This window comes from Thermobia domestica, chromosome 14 (genome assembly GCF_964235325.1).
Source record: "Thermobia domestica chromosome 14, izTheDome1.hap1.1, whole genome shotgun sequence".
Taxonomy (NCBI): domain Eukaryota; kingdom Metazoa; phylum Arthropoda; class Insecta; order Zygentoma; family Lepismatidae; genus Thermobia; species Thermobia domestica.
The window spans coordinates 144344865-144359855 of NC_137467.1; the positions used below are offsets into that span (position 1 = coordinate 144344865).

At 34.9% G+C, this 14991-nt stretch overlaps 1 protein-coding gene across 3 annotated transcripts in view; it reads left to right on the plus strand.

Annotated features, from left to right (window-relative positions):
- Fgop2 (Fibroblast growth factor receptor 1 oncogene partner 2) overlaps positions 1–10705 on the plus strand; it is a 36656-nt gene extending 25951 nt beyond the window's left edge. For all 3 annotated transcript variants that reach the window (XM_081738995.1, XM_081738996.1, XM_081738997.1), the window contains exon 6: positions 5154–10705. In XM_081738995.1, the coding sequence (XP_081595121.1) occupies positions 5154–5270 (117 nt within the window). In that variant the 3' untranslated portion in view covers positions 5271–10705. The remainder of the gene's footprint in view (positions 1–5153) is intronic.
- The last annotated feature ends 4286 nt before the right edge of the window (positions 10706–14991 follow it).

Genomic DNA, 14991 nt, shown 5'->3' on the forward strand with positions numbered 1-14991 from the left:
TGGCGTAACTAGCTTATTGTCCCATAGTTTCGTTGATCCAAACATGCGTTGAAAACTACAGTCATTGAGCATCTTGTTTAGTATATGTCAGTTGCTTGAAGCGGAAACAACAACATTTTTTCTTCAACTGAAAATGGCGCATTTTGTGCCTGATAAAGTGTTTTTGCGGGGAGTTATTCTTCATTGCTTTAACATGAAGAAAAGTGCTACCGCAAGTCATCATATTTTAGTGGAAGTGTTTGGTGACCATGCTCTAGCTGAGCGAACGTGTCAGAAGTGGTTTGCACGGTTTAAAGGTGGTGATTTCAGCTTGGAAGACCAAAAGCAATTTGGACAGCCAAAAGAATTTGAAGATGAAGAATTGAGAGCATTGCTTGATCAGGATTTGTGTCAAACGCAGGACGAACTTGCAGAAGCATTTGGAGTTGAGCAAACAACAGTTTCCAAACGTCTCAAAGCCATAGGAATGATTCAAAAGATGTCTTATTGGGTTTCACATGAATTGAAAAGAAAGACGTTGAAAGAAGAAAAACCGTTTGCGAATTGCTGCTTCAAAGACAGAAAAGGAAGGGATTTTTGCATCGAATTTTAACTGGTGATGAGAAGTGGATTCATTACGAGAATCCTAAACGAAAAAAGGCCTGGGTGAAGCAAGGTGAACCAGGTCCTTCACAACCGAAACGAGATATTCATTGTGCAAAGGTTATGCTGTATATATGGTGGGATTTGAAACGTGTGGTGTACTATGAACTTCTGAAACTTGGTGAAACTATTAATGGACACCGCTATCGACAACAATTAATGCGTTTGAAGCAAGCTCTGGCCTAAAAACGACCAGAATGGAATAACAGGCATAATAAACTTATTTATCAAGATGATAACGCTCGACCACATGTCGCAAAACCGGTCAAAACCTATTTGGAAAATGTCGGATGGAAAGTGTTACTCCACCCGCGATATTCACCAGACACTGCTCCGTCTGACTACTACTTGATCGATTACATGAATAACGATTTGATTGGACAGCGGTTCACTTCTTCAGAAAATATCGAAAAATGGATCTTTGATTAGATTGCGTCAAAACATGAGGAATTCTTTCGACACGGAATCCGTAAATTGCCTGAAAGATGGGAGAAAGTAGTGGCTAGCGATGGACAATATTTTTGTTAACGTATTCATTTACTTTGTTTTTGAAATAAAGCTTCAATTTTTATTAAAAACCGCACGAATTAATTCCTAGACCAAATATTATGTATATAAACAGTATGCAAAATTTGGAACTGGGATATGGAAGTGAAGTATTTTGGCTGAATTTGTCGCTATCTGTTAGAAGTTGTGACCGCCATTTTAATAATGTAATTAACACGTTATATGTGATATCTCAGTTATTTATGAACCTATTTTCTTCATTAATAGCTCATTTTAAAGGTAATGAAATTAACAATATAACACGTTACCTAAGTGTTTAGTTTAAAATTAACTGTTTCGGAGTTATTTAAGAATTTAATAAATTAATACTCATTAATTTATTAAATTCTTAAATAACTCCGAAACAGTTAATTTTAGAGGAAATATTTTGGTAACAAAGAAACTTATACATGAACCAACCAGTAAGTGTTAGGATAGGGGAAGAACTGACGGAAGAGAGTGCAATTGGAATGCTGCCTCTCGCCAACACTATTTAATGTCTATCTAGAAGAAATAGTGAAAAAGAGCCTACATGATGATGATGGCATTTCGGTAGGAGGTAGAATGATTAGATGTATAAGATTTGCAGACGATATGGCGCTTGTTGCAGAATCTGAAAAGAAAATCAATAAAATGTTAGAAAAAATGAGAAAGGGCTTTGAAGAATATGGGATGAAAATAAATGTTAGAAAGACAAAAGCCATGGTGATTGGAACGAAGGGGTCTGTGTCAAATATAAAAGTAGGAGGGGAGAAAATAGAACAAGTGAATAGTTTTCGATACCTGGGTAGTGTTCTTAGTAATGACATGAAATGCGAACGTGAAATAAAAGCAAGGATAGGAATGGCGAAAGAAGCCTTTAAAAGAAAGAAAAGTCTGTTTTGTGGGACCTTGAACAAAGAGTTGAGAAAAAGACTCATAAAATGCTTCGTGTGGAGTGTTGTACTGTATGGGGCGGAAACGTGGACATTACGTAAAGGTGACGAAAATCGACTGGAAGCCTTCGAAATGTGGGTGTGGAGAAGAATGGAAAGAATTAGTTGGGTCGAGCGGAAAACGAATGCGAGAGTGTTAGAAATGGTGGGTGAGAAAAGAACACTTTTAGATATTATTAGGAAGAGGAAGAGAAACTGGTTGGGACATTGCCTAAGAAGAGATTGTTTTATGAGGGACGTCCTAGAGGGTATGGTGGCGGGAAAGAGAGGGAGGGGGCGAAAGAGACTACAATTAATGGATGATATTAAAACAGAAAGATCATACGCGAAGACGAAAAGGTTAGCGGAGGACCGTGGAGCATGGAAGCTTCTCAGCTGCGGCAAGTGACCTGTCAATAAAGGCAGAATACCTATGATGATGATGATGATTTTGGTAACATGTTTTATTGCAAATTTAATTTCCTTTAAAATGAGCCAAGTTTGAAGAAAATCGGTCCATAAATAACGGAGATATGACTTATTTTTTGAATCAAGCTGTCCGCCATTTTGATGACGTCATCACATGAGTTCCGAACGTCAGATCAAGTGTCTCCCGGCGGATTCTTTTCCTTTGGCATACATATAAGAACTGTGTAAAATTGCAGACTGGTAGCCGGAAGTGAAATATTTTGGTGGTTTCTGACACTAACTCCATGCACTATTCCTCTCGTCCTCCTAGAAAGCACATTTATCATTATATATATATATCATTGGGGAACGGCACAAAGCTGCTTTCCCCAATATATGAAGAAAAAATCTAGGTGACTTGACTATCTTTATTGTACTTCCAAATACTGTTTAAATTGTCTTCCACCATGGTCAATGCACAAGGTGCATCTCCTCAGCACTGATTTACAAATATACAAGACTCTTGCTAATCCAGCTCCCAGTAATCTGGTCCCACATCTGGCATTTGCCGCATAGCGTTAGAACAATCTATCAACGGTTGTATTTGTTTATACCGTAGCAGCGGAAAAATATATAAAGTATTATTGTGGCTTCGGTTTATTGTTGCTTGGAAAGCGGTTGCGTGATAATGCATGCCGCCGTCAAGCATCTTCATAGCTTCAACTGAACATTTGGGACAGGTTTCATAGCGAGTAATCTACATACAATCTTAAACATTAAGTTTCTCTATTTTTTCTGTGAACCTTATATTTAATAAAATATAGTACTTATATTTGTGTACTATATGTGTTAAATTCAATTTCAGACACTTTCAGTAATCCGTCACTTTCGCTAATCCAGCACCCTTCTTTGCAAGAAATGGCCGGATTAGCGCGAGTCTGATGCATCATGATACAACTGAGGATTGGTGTTCAATCTCTTAAATGATTGATTGTTCGATTAGCTGTTTTAAGTGATCCAAATCCGATTGCCCGGAAAACACCTCATCCTTGACAATCGATTAGCTGTTTCAAATGATTCAAATCCGTTTGCGTGGAAGGCACTTCATCTTTGACTATACCCCACGTGGAGAAGTCGTATGATGGGAAGTTACATGAACGGGGTGATCAATCTGCCGAATCACGACGACCAATCCATTCATCGTAGTGTTGATCTGAGAAATTTATCAGAGCAACACCAGAGACGGTTCACCATCGTGTTGCCATGTGAACTGAATGTTTTCGTAACGAGGGTTATTTTCAAGTTCTGAAATGACAACTTACAGGGCTGTGCAGTTACTGTTTCGCACGAAAATAACACAGCCACAAACACAAATAAATAAAGGTTCTGTGCACCGGATTCCAGGGCATGGATTCCATGTATTTTGTTATACAAAATCCGAATTTCAAAACTCCAGGATGATCGCTCGTGTCAATTTTTTTTATGGACGAAAAATTTTAGCGATTTTGGATAGGGAGGATACACGTAAGACAGCCTTAAAAAAAAAAAAAAAAAAAGTTCTGTGCAACCGGATTTGATATATTTTGTTACGGTGAATCCAAAATTCGGAACCCCACGGCGATTGACCGTGTCAGTTTTGTTTTATGGACGAAAATTTGAGTGATTTTGAATAGAGAGGAAATAAGTTTTTCGCCCATAAAACAAAAAACTGACACGGTCAATCGTGATAGGGTTTCGAAATTTGGATTCTGTGTAACAAAGTACATCGAATCCATATCCTGAGGTGTGGTTCACAGAACTTTTATTTAATTTATTTATTTTGTGTGTGTGGCTGTGTAATTATCATTAAGTGAGAGAAAACACGGAATGTGGAGTCTTCACAACGGACATGGAAAATGAAGTGAAGTCTGAAAGTAAGATTTTTTTTTAAACATGTATATGAATTGTCCGTTTCAAAATTGATTATCCTGAATCTAATTGTCTGGTTTTGAAATTTTATGCTCTGGTGTAATCTTTTTCTGTGTCAAACCAAAGGTCGTTGCGGGGAGGGATCTCTAATAATTTGTATGTAAGAGATACTGGCGATTATCATTTTCTGATTGGCGAGTGCGTCTGACTTTGAAATTTAGCGCCCTGGTTTATTGTTATATGACATACTCATTGTTACATAAAATAACCATTTGAAGAGAACAGTTACGTACAATTTTACTCTTAAAATTAACATCATAAAATGATCTTGTCTGTTTGCCATACATTACGTGGCTGCCTATTCTAAATGTTCTATACAATAATAAAGTAGCAATAAATTTTACGAAGTCTAGAATTGCAACAATGCATTTTGGTGTAAGAAACTATAAATTTGAGTAAAATTACCGGTGAACTACGGACCCAAGATGCACTCGAATATAATGGACCATTAATTCTAGAGATCACCAAAATTTTGGATACTACTGTATGTCTGGGTAGAAAAGGTGCGCAGTATATTCGCGTAAATACGGTATTTAGGTGAAAGATTATTCACAAATATGTGCCTTCAAGGAAGATGGAAAAGAGTGTTGAAAATGCAAATAAATGTTTTTTATATTATTAAAGTAACTGTGTTTCGTTTCCGCAGTGTTTATTATTTATTTATATCCATTACAGGGACTGCGGGAGTTATTAGAAATAGCATGCAACAATGGTTCCTTGAGAAAATCACTTCTCAGTGCAGACACCGAGGATAAAGAAGTACAGACTGATGCTACTCAAGAAGCTTCATGACAGCGGTAACTAATTTCAAACCACATTGAAACAAAGTAAAAACAAACATGTCTCTATGAACTGTTAACGAATACTGACCACACTAACGACTTGAAACATTTATATATAAATAAGAAATCTCGATTTGTGCAATAAAGAAAAAATGCATATTTTCCTACTTAAAACTGAAGGGTACCAATTTAAAAACAAATCCCACTTTGCAGGTGGTTCTGAATTTTATGTTCTGAATGGAGAGTTTTATGCATAATCCTTGGTCATGTGATTTTTCTTTCTTTCTTCAGGGATAGGTATTTGTACTGCCGCGCTGTGGAATAATTAAGAGAAACGAGTCGTATGTATATTGATTGAGTTTTTGGTATGTTGTTAAATACTTCATATTCTGTACATAGATATACGGTATATTGTTTAGTCAAGAGTTGTGTGATACGTGTGCGTGTGTTGGTGTTGTATGTAACAAGTGTATAAAATTGAAAGTCATTTTTTAAATGCTCTTTTGTAGAATTGGGTGTAATAGAGAGCAGTATTTGAGAGACAAAATTCAGACTGCATCATAATGCTTAGCGAAAAATTCGTTGTCTTGGCTTGTATCCCAGTTATGTAGATAAATAAAAATCCGAATAATTTCGTAGTTATTAAAACGAGAAGAATTTACGAAATACTTGCCATTTCGTCGTGTTTCATAGGACATCATTGGGGAATACTAGACGACGTTAAGTGTAGACATGCAGTCCCAGAATTTTGTAGTAGTTTTTATGTATTAAATGGAGAAAATATGTTTTTTTCTTCTAACACTAATTCCATTATAATTGCGAATTCTGTGATATTCAAAGAGTGAAAAATGCACGACAGGACACAGAATAGAGCCAGGATTTCATTCATTTAACCACTACGCTACTTGTTCCATTCTTGAAGTTGGTACTTATACACTGTGCCACAAAATTTCACTCACCAGCTTTTTTAAAATTTAATTTCATTAATGACTCACTCGAACACTGAAGAAGAGATAGCAAGTAATCAGGTATTTGTAAATAGTTTGATATTCAATTATTATTATTAGATTCCCGAAGTTGCCAGCATTTAAAAAAAAAAAAAAAAAATCGAGTTAACATACTAATAAGACTTGTTAATGAAACAAAGGGATGTAAAGTATGGTCTGTTCACTATTTATGGTTAAAACTGTCCTGCAAATTCCTTTCAATAAGAAATTGGTTATCTCTTTAAATTAAAAAAAAAAAAAATCTTTCCTTGTAACATTTTATCATTCTGAAATCATAAAATTCCGCTGAAAAATTCACCTCTTGAGTGGTAAATAGTAACATTCCAAAAAGACGCAAATTGGACTAAGTAGCCATTTGGTAGTACTTACTTACACACTGTGCTGTTATTTTCACTGCGAAACGTTCAACTTCAATTTGTTTGTCATGGCTATATGGTTAGCGTGCACGTCGTCTGCGCTCGACATCCCGGTTCGATTCCCGATGGGGTCTCATGTGGTTTGGATCCCACGTTAAGATGGTAATGTCTCATATAGCCTGGATGGTGAAAGGGGCGCTAAACTCTCAACTCCAATCCAACTCTAACTCCAAACAACGTTCATTTGTTTCGAAAGTCCTACATTTTCTTAAGAAAGATATATATTATTTTGGAATGCATAGTTTGAGTAAGATTAAGTTTTTTTTTTTTTTTTTTTTTTTTTTTCAACCTTCTGTAAAGTATCTCTGATGGTATTTTACTTATTTAATTGTATCACATAATTTAGTTTCTACTCACTGTTCCAAATATCCTTTAATTGTTGGTTATTCAACCCCATGTGAGGTTTATCGTGAGAGAGCGGAAAGTGGCTAAAACATAGGAATTTTTTGTTTGTTAGAATAAGGTTATGAAGAACAATATATATCATGGAAGAAGTTGACCAAAGATAATATAGCAATATTTCAAAATAGTGGTCTAAAACCAACAAGTCAGAGTCGTATGTGGAACAGAGATAACCATCAGGATTATCTGTGACGGACTTCTTACCTTATCGTTGCTATCAATAAACTCAGAACTTGCTGTCATGTTTTACGCAGTTTTCTTGTATTAAAAAATGATCAAAGTAGAATTTTTTTTAAAGAAATAAATATTTCTTCCAAAACGCACTATTTAATCCATTAAAACTACACACATTAACTAACAGAATCCTCAACCCAGGAGAGGTGTGTTTCATGTGCGTGTGCTTTTATTCCATTTAGTTGTACGCATTATAAGAAACCCATTTCTCTGCTTAAAAAGTCATTAACGGTACAACGAACAGTAGAAGGGCTCTAGAAGTACATTGTTACTAGAATTCAATGCCTCTGAAACTTTTCTTCCCTTATTTGGAAATTTGTCCATGTATTAGCTTTGTCTGGTGGTTCCCAATGATGTTATATGAACCAGATCGAAATATTAAACTGCTTTTTTTTAAGTTCCCCTTCAGTGAAAGCTGTAATGTAAATCTAATTTTGATTCATCCGTTTGAAATAAATGATTTATATGCCCATTGTCGTTGTTTACAGATATAGTTTTTGATTGGATATTAAGTGTTCAGAGTTCTCATCATGTACATGCGATGGTTCCTTTCATATTATTGGTTACCTTTTAAACTCCAAAGATAATTTAACTAAAAATTTAGGTATTTTGCCTGGGTTGTAATAATTCATTCCGGGTAAAAATCTTATAAGTGTTGATTTGTCTTTCCCTGTTGATACACGAATAGTGTTCGAGATTGTATTTTATAACGTTTTCTTTTGTTTTAATCATTCTCAACACTTTCCTCTCGCCTTCCAGATGTTGCTCTCCTTTTCTACCTTGCAGACTCTTAATTCCACATTTTTTCTTTTTTTTTTAATGTTTGTCTTTGATTAGCAACATGTAAACTCTGCTTCCTTTGCCATCCTGTCCTTGCTTTTATTTCTGATTCAAATTTTATAAAAAAAAAAAAAAAAAAAAAAAGGTTAGATTAGTCGTGACATAACCATTAATAAATGTTGTTTCCGAAATGCTAAGAAAATATCGGCTATAATAAATCATAAAAATATATTACTTATATTTTTAGCCATACAATATTGTAAAATGTAATGGAATAGAATAACAAGAGTTAGTAAAACCGTCTGTAATACAAGAAAATAATCCAACTTTAAAGATTATAAAAGATATCATTTACAATCCATGCCTGAAAAGATGGAAATTCACTCATCTGGAAGAATCTCTGTAGCCTTATCCATAGGAGGCATCTTTTGCAGCTTAGTTCATTTGGAGTTTAGTCTCTCCTCATCACATGCTATGAAGACGTGAATATTGTGAGACAGGAAGCTTCATTTCAACAAGAGACCTGAATTATTATGTATTCCATCTTGAATCGAACCCAGGTTTTCCAAGTACGTTAACCTTTCTATGTACGAGTTGTCTTGCAAGTTTAGGTATCAAAACATACTACTTGCGGGTTCTAGTAAAGCGCTTTTGAAAAAAAGGTAAATAATCAGTTTCCAACTGTGAACTCGTTGTCCTTCAAATATATATTTCTTTTACGCCGTCTGACTCAATTTGGTACAGCTTTATATATATATATATATATATATATATATATATATATAGCAGAGCTGTTGTACACTTTGTTGGCTAGCTGTATGGGATACTAGAGATAAAACCTTTTTTTGACAACTGTAGGTAATGTTGGCGAAATTTTTTTTGTGTGTGTGTCAGACAGTATAACACTTCCACAGTAAGTGAACTACCAATTTATTTAATTATACTAGTAATTATTATTAATTTTTCCTCCGTAATGTTGGATTTTGCATAATTACCTCATATATAGATTACAGGGTTCCCACAGACTTGGAAAATAAGAGAAAATCACGAGAAATCGTTGAAAAGCTTTTCAGTGCTAATATGTGCCCTTTCCAAATATCCAAGTTTCAGAATCCTGTGGTACTTCTGCAACAATTTTTATAGAGGTAGTTGGAGAGTATTCCAAACTATGTGCCCGTAGCTAAACCCCCTTTATAAAAATTGCTTCGTGAGTACCGTAAGATTCTGAAACATGTGTTTTTGGATAGGGGACATATTAATTCCTAAGTGAAGTCTTGAACCGACTACGGTAATTCTCATAGTGTTGGAGCTATAGACCTTTAAAGTTCATATTTTCGGCAGCCTATAACTCCGAAAGGAAGCATTGGTGCACCCAAGTTGGTCTACACTTTTTGTCTTATCTTGGTGTCAGGAATCACCTCCCAAACGTTGTGTGCGTGTTTTGTTTGTTTGTTTTGTGCATATTTTCAAGCATAAGTATTCGACACAAGAGCATCGATTTTATTTTATGTATTTATTTTTTTGTTTGCTTGTTTGAAAGACTCTTTTCCGGTTGTTCCACATAAATTTCAAAGGGATCTAACCACAGTCTTCAGAGCTAGACCATGAAACTTTTCAATGGCTGACAGTGTTCATACTACAAGTGTGTATATGATTACGTATAATTTCGACATACGTGGACCTGTTTTGTTGATTTACTTTTTGTTTTAAAAAGTATGTTCTCGCGATGATTTCATATAAATTTAATTAGGATCAGATGGTAGTCGTCGGAGCTAGGTGTCATGAAACTCATCAAGGTTTATAGTTTTTAATATCGTAATTAACCGACTTCATCGTGTGCATGCTCACGCATAACTTTGACATAGATAATAACCCTTCTGGCAGTTTCCATATAAATTTTATTAGGATCCAATGACAGTCTTTGAAGTTAAGACCTGAAACTACTCAACAGTTGATAGTATGTTCATGTATAATTATATATATATATATATATATATATATATATGGTCAGGCATGTTTTTTAGGTCGATCTGTTTTATAGGAAGTCAGTTTCCTATCTTTAGTTAGGTATATCTTCACTAAACTAATGGGGTTGCGAAAAAGTGGAAAAATTAAACAAACGTTTGTCAGGAAAAGCAGTTTACAAGTCTGTGGGAACCCTGAATTAAGTGTACATAATGAACGAATTATTTTCTGGTAACATGTACATGATGAGTTTGTTAAAAGGTTTTGCACACTCGTTTCACAACATATGTTGTTATAATACAACCAGACATCGAAGCTTCATTTTTTTAATATAAAAAGGAACCTATAGACCATTGTATTTCCTAACTGTTGCTAATAATATTTACTTATTATAAATTTAAAAAAAAAAAAAAAGTTTTAGTAGACAGAGAAAAGAAATTGATTAATAATGTTTATAATATTTGTTATTGAAAATTATTATTATGTAATTTCAATAATTAGCATATTCCCGACAGTATGGTTTTTTTTTTCTTTTCCTATGCTGTTATTTACGAGCTGTTCATGATGTTATTTTTGAATGGCAAGTTATGTATATATGTAACATATTCTTTTTTTATTTAATATAAATGTATAAGGCAAAATACTTGGAAGTTTTATTGTACGATTTAAAAACCTATGTGCTACCAAGAAGGAATTCTATTTACGGGGATAATCCAAAAAGAAGTGCCTCCAAGGTGATAGCTTTACTTGTGTTTGACACATAGCACCGATACAGGTATCAGTGGAAAGCTTGAAATGTCAGCTACAAATGGTGGCATTATTTTTCAACATAGTCCCCTTTACAGGTAACACACTTACGTCAACGTGAAACAAGGTTTTTCATGCCATCGGCGAAGAAATGTGGTTGGTGCTGGCGACACCATTGCCAAACTGCTGCTTTCACCTCTGTGTCAGAACTGTAGCGTTGGCCCTTAAAGTGGTCCTTAAGTTTGAGGAAGAGCCAAAGTTCCAAGGCACAAGATCCGGACTAAAGGCAGGATGAGGCAGAATGTCAACAAAACTTTGCCAGTAGATGGGACAACTTTGGATTTTTTTTTTTTTTTTTTTCGTGGAGGAGGGGACGTGTGGTGGTACTCCATCGATTGACGCTTCGCTTCCAGGTCGTAATGGTGTATCCACGACTCGTCGCCGGCGATGAATGTTCCTGGCCGCACAACAATCCGCTGTCAGAAATTCAATGACAACCCGCTCTTTCAACCAGACGTCACCATTGGATGCCATGAATTGCTCCATTACTTTGGAATAAGAAGGTGAAAGAACTAACATTGTATAGCTTAAACATCAGTGCATTAATGATAAACAGTTCAGAATGTTTGCAGTACTATTGGCCAAGTAGTGAGCTTGGAGGCATTACTTTCTGAATCACCCTCGTATAATCATAAACAACTTGATCGTTTCGTATAGTCCAAGGAATGATAATTCTTATTCAGGTTCACACTTTTAATAATACGTACACCCATTCCTCGGTTCTACGGAGCTCGATTTGATGGATTCGGAAGCAATGGATAAATCTGGAGAGCTGATTCAGTTTGAAAATCTTGATCTAAAATTAAAAATGCTGAATTTACTATAATATAGTATATATTTACAATGTACCAGGTATTTTACATTATCAGATGAGTGTACTTTATTATAGATGGAAGACTGTATTTTCTTCTTTCTTTCGTAATGTAATTGTATACTTTAAGTATCACAGCTTATGAACAGTTGGCAACATTGTACTGCTATTGCTCTCTTTTAGTTTGTTAAAACAAGGGGTGAGTGTACATTTTCTGATCCTGCATCGTGAAACAAAGCTGTGCTCACCTCTGACGTGTGGGATTCCTGGTTCACTCCCGGCTCCCGCCAAGCTGTTTTATAGGACATATATCTTGTATTTCCTATGGCGTTTCCCGTTTCTACCCACATCATTCATTCCGCCATTATCACTTATTCGAGCAAGCTCCTCTATACTCGTTTGTCCGGATACTCCTCCGAGATGCCTGCACCGTTCTTAACCAAATTTGACATGGTTATTCAAGAGCGCACGCTAAGTGTCGTAAGGGATTACATACTATTGAGGAATAATCACCGAAAAATGGGATGCCCATAGACTTAACATTGGAAAAACATTTGGAGCGCGAATTCTCAGTGTAAACAATGAAAAATAGAATTCTCAGCATTAGAAAGAGGGCAAAGGCCTTTTCGTTTTGTTCCGCAAACGCAGTTTTTCAAAGCCATTGTGCTTTTCGTTGATATGCTAAATTCAACTATCTGCTAGTGTGTTCGTTCATGAAAACAATTGATACACTAAAAATTATATGAATAATCAATAAAAGTAGACTCTTCGCTCCAAATTTGGAATTACTTCATACCTCGTTTAATTATCTCCCTTAACCTCGGTACGTAATCATGGGATGTTAAACAGAACCTGGAGGATTGATGCATTGACAGCACATTTGAATCTGTGTCAGAACTTCTTACTAGTCAGTTTTCCAAATTATACTTATGTATAAATTAATATCTTATATAATAGCAGTGTTTGAAGCTGTGATGTTGACGACGGTTCGTAAGTTGTCCACATTTTCGTGCATCCTACCGTCTTTCTCACTTTTATTACATCTGTGAATGTGCAAATCAACGGAAAAGAAAATTCGACAATCTTAACTAATGAACTCTGCAAAGGAGTTTAGAGCAGCTGCTTTCTCTTTTTCTATAATTTTTTTAAATAGTTGAATACATGGTAGTCCGTTGCCGGCAGATACTGACTAAGGCAAAATGTATTTTGCAATTTAGTGAACTACAGAAAGTTGCTCACGATAAACATAGTCGACTTTCACTGACCCTTCTGAATGACGTATTTAACCGCTCTAATGTCTCGATACATTCCTGGCTAAACTGAGGTTTGTAATTGATATCAGTTATTAGTTGAGCACCATCCGTGGAACGATGAAGGTAAAAGTGACAGCTTTCTAGGAGTTCATTTGGATTTTCCGCCCCCTATTTTAGCCACTTACCAACTGTGATATTATAATCCTACTAGACTAACCAGCTTTGTTACAATAATTTGTTCATTATAATAATTTCCTTGTTTTCTTTTTTTTTTTTTCCTAAGTTTATATCATCCATATTTTATGATACTAACAAGTAAACCTTACGTTTGGGTGAATCGAGTTGCTGACTGAGACACATATGAGAAAGTAGTACTAAATGTGGTCAGTATTTCAGTTAAGTTTTAGGTGCGAAGCTCCAGGGGTTTAGGAGATACAGCTACCAGAACATCACATGGAAGTACAGAATAGTCTTCATACAGTTGGAGGTAAAAGCTCTGTAAGACCTCTTGTAACGACAAAAGGCGAATAACAAATATATGGGTACATATTAGGACTAGGGGGAAGTCATATAGTAAGGGTATTCCTGACGGCGGCCATCTTGAAATCCGCCATTTTGAATTAAGGTTAAGTTTTTAAAATAGGAATAGGGTAATGTGATACATGATTTAAGGCGCAAATTTAATCAGAAGATCAATGGTGACATTAATTTTGATTTACACGCAATTAGTACAAAGTTACAGGGAAATTAAATATTGTTGCAGCATATGTATTAGTTCTTTACCCCACCTTGTAAATTTTGTGTTAATGATAATAATTAAATAAAAAGTAGGTGGATATATATTAGGTCTATGGTAAGAGTTGCCTTGATGGCGGCCATGTTCAAATCCGCCATTTTGAATCAGACAAAAGTTTTAAACAAAACGCATAACATTGACACCTTAATAATAAGGACTAATACTGGTACATATGCTGCAACAACATTTAATTTCCCTGTAACTTTTTACCAATTGCGCGTAAATCAAAATTAATGCCACCATTGTTCTTCTGATTAAATTTGAGCCTTAAATCATGTATCACATGACCCTATTCCTATTTTAAAAACTTAACCTTAATTCAAAATGGCGGATTTCAAGATGGCTGCCGTCAAGTATACCCTTACTATATGACTTCCCCCTAGTCCTAATATGTACCCATATATTTGTTATTCACCTTTTGTCGTTACAAGAGATCTTACAGAGCTTTTACCTCAAACTGTATGAAGACTATTCTGTACTTCCATGTGATGTTCTGGTAGCTGTATCTCCTAAACCCCTGGAGCTTCGCACCTAAAACTTCACTGAAATACTGACCACATTTAGTACTACTTTCTCATATGTGTCTCAGTCAGCAACTCGATTCACCCAAACGTAAGGTTTACTTGTAAGTAAATAATTTTGTTGGCTTAAAAGGAGTAGTAATACTGCAGTTTGAATGGTAGTTAATTACGGAAGCTTATAATTAGATAACTTATTAAATATGGAAATATAACAGGTTATTTATAATTCTTTTCTATACTAATAAGTTAATTTTATAAAATACAGCAGTAATTTTTGTCAACAATTTTATATATATATATATATATATATATATATATATATTTCAAACTTAGAAATAATTTCGTAGCCTCAACGATGGGGAAAAACGGTAGAAAATGGATGGTCTTTGTTTTTAAGTATATAATCGCTCTGGTGAGGAAAGTAAAAGTTTTCGAAGGTTTGAGATCGCTTTTGTGATGGAAATTTAAAATACAAAAAATACATAAGTTTTTCTTATGTGAAAATGTTAAGAATTTGTAGCAGCCAAAGCTGCCTGAAAAGTTCAAACTACGTAGGGCAAACTACGTATCTATATATATATATATATATATATATATATATATATATATATATATATATATATATATATATATATATATATATATATAAAACCTAGCAGGAATGATGATTGGTGAAACTCAGAAGCTCCTAGGTCACTGAAGTGGGAAATAAGTAAACATTCTTCAGCGATGAAAATCT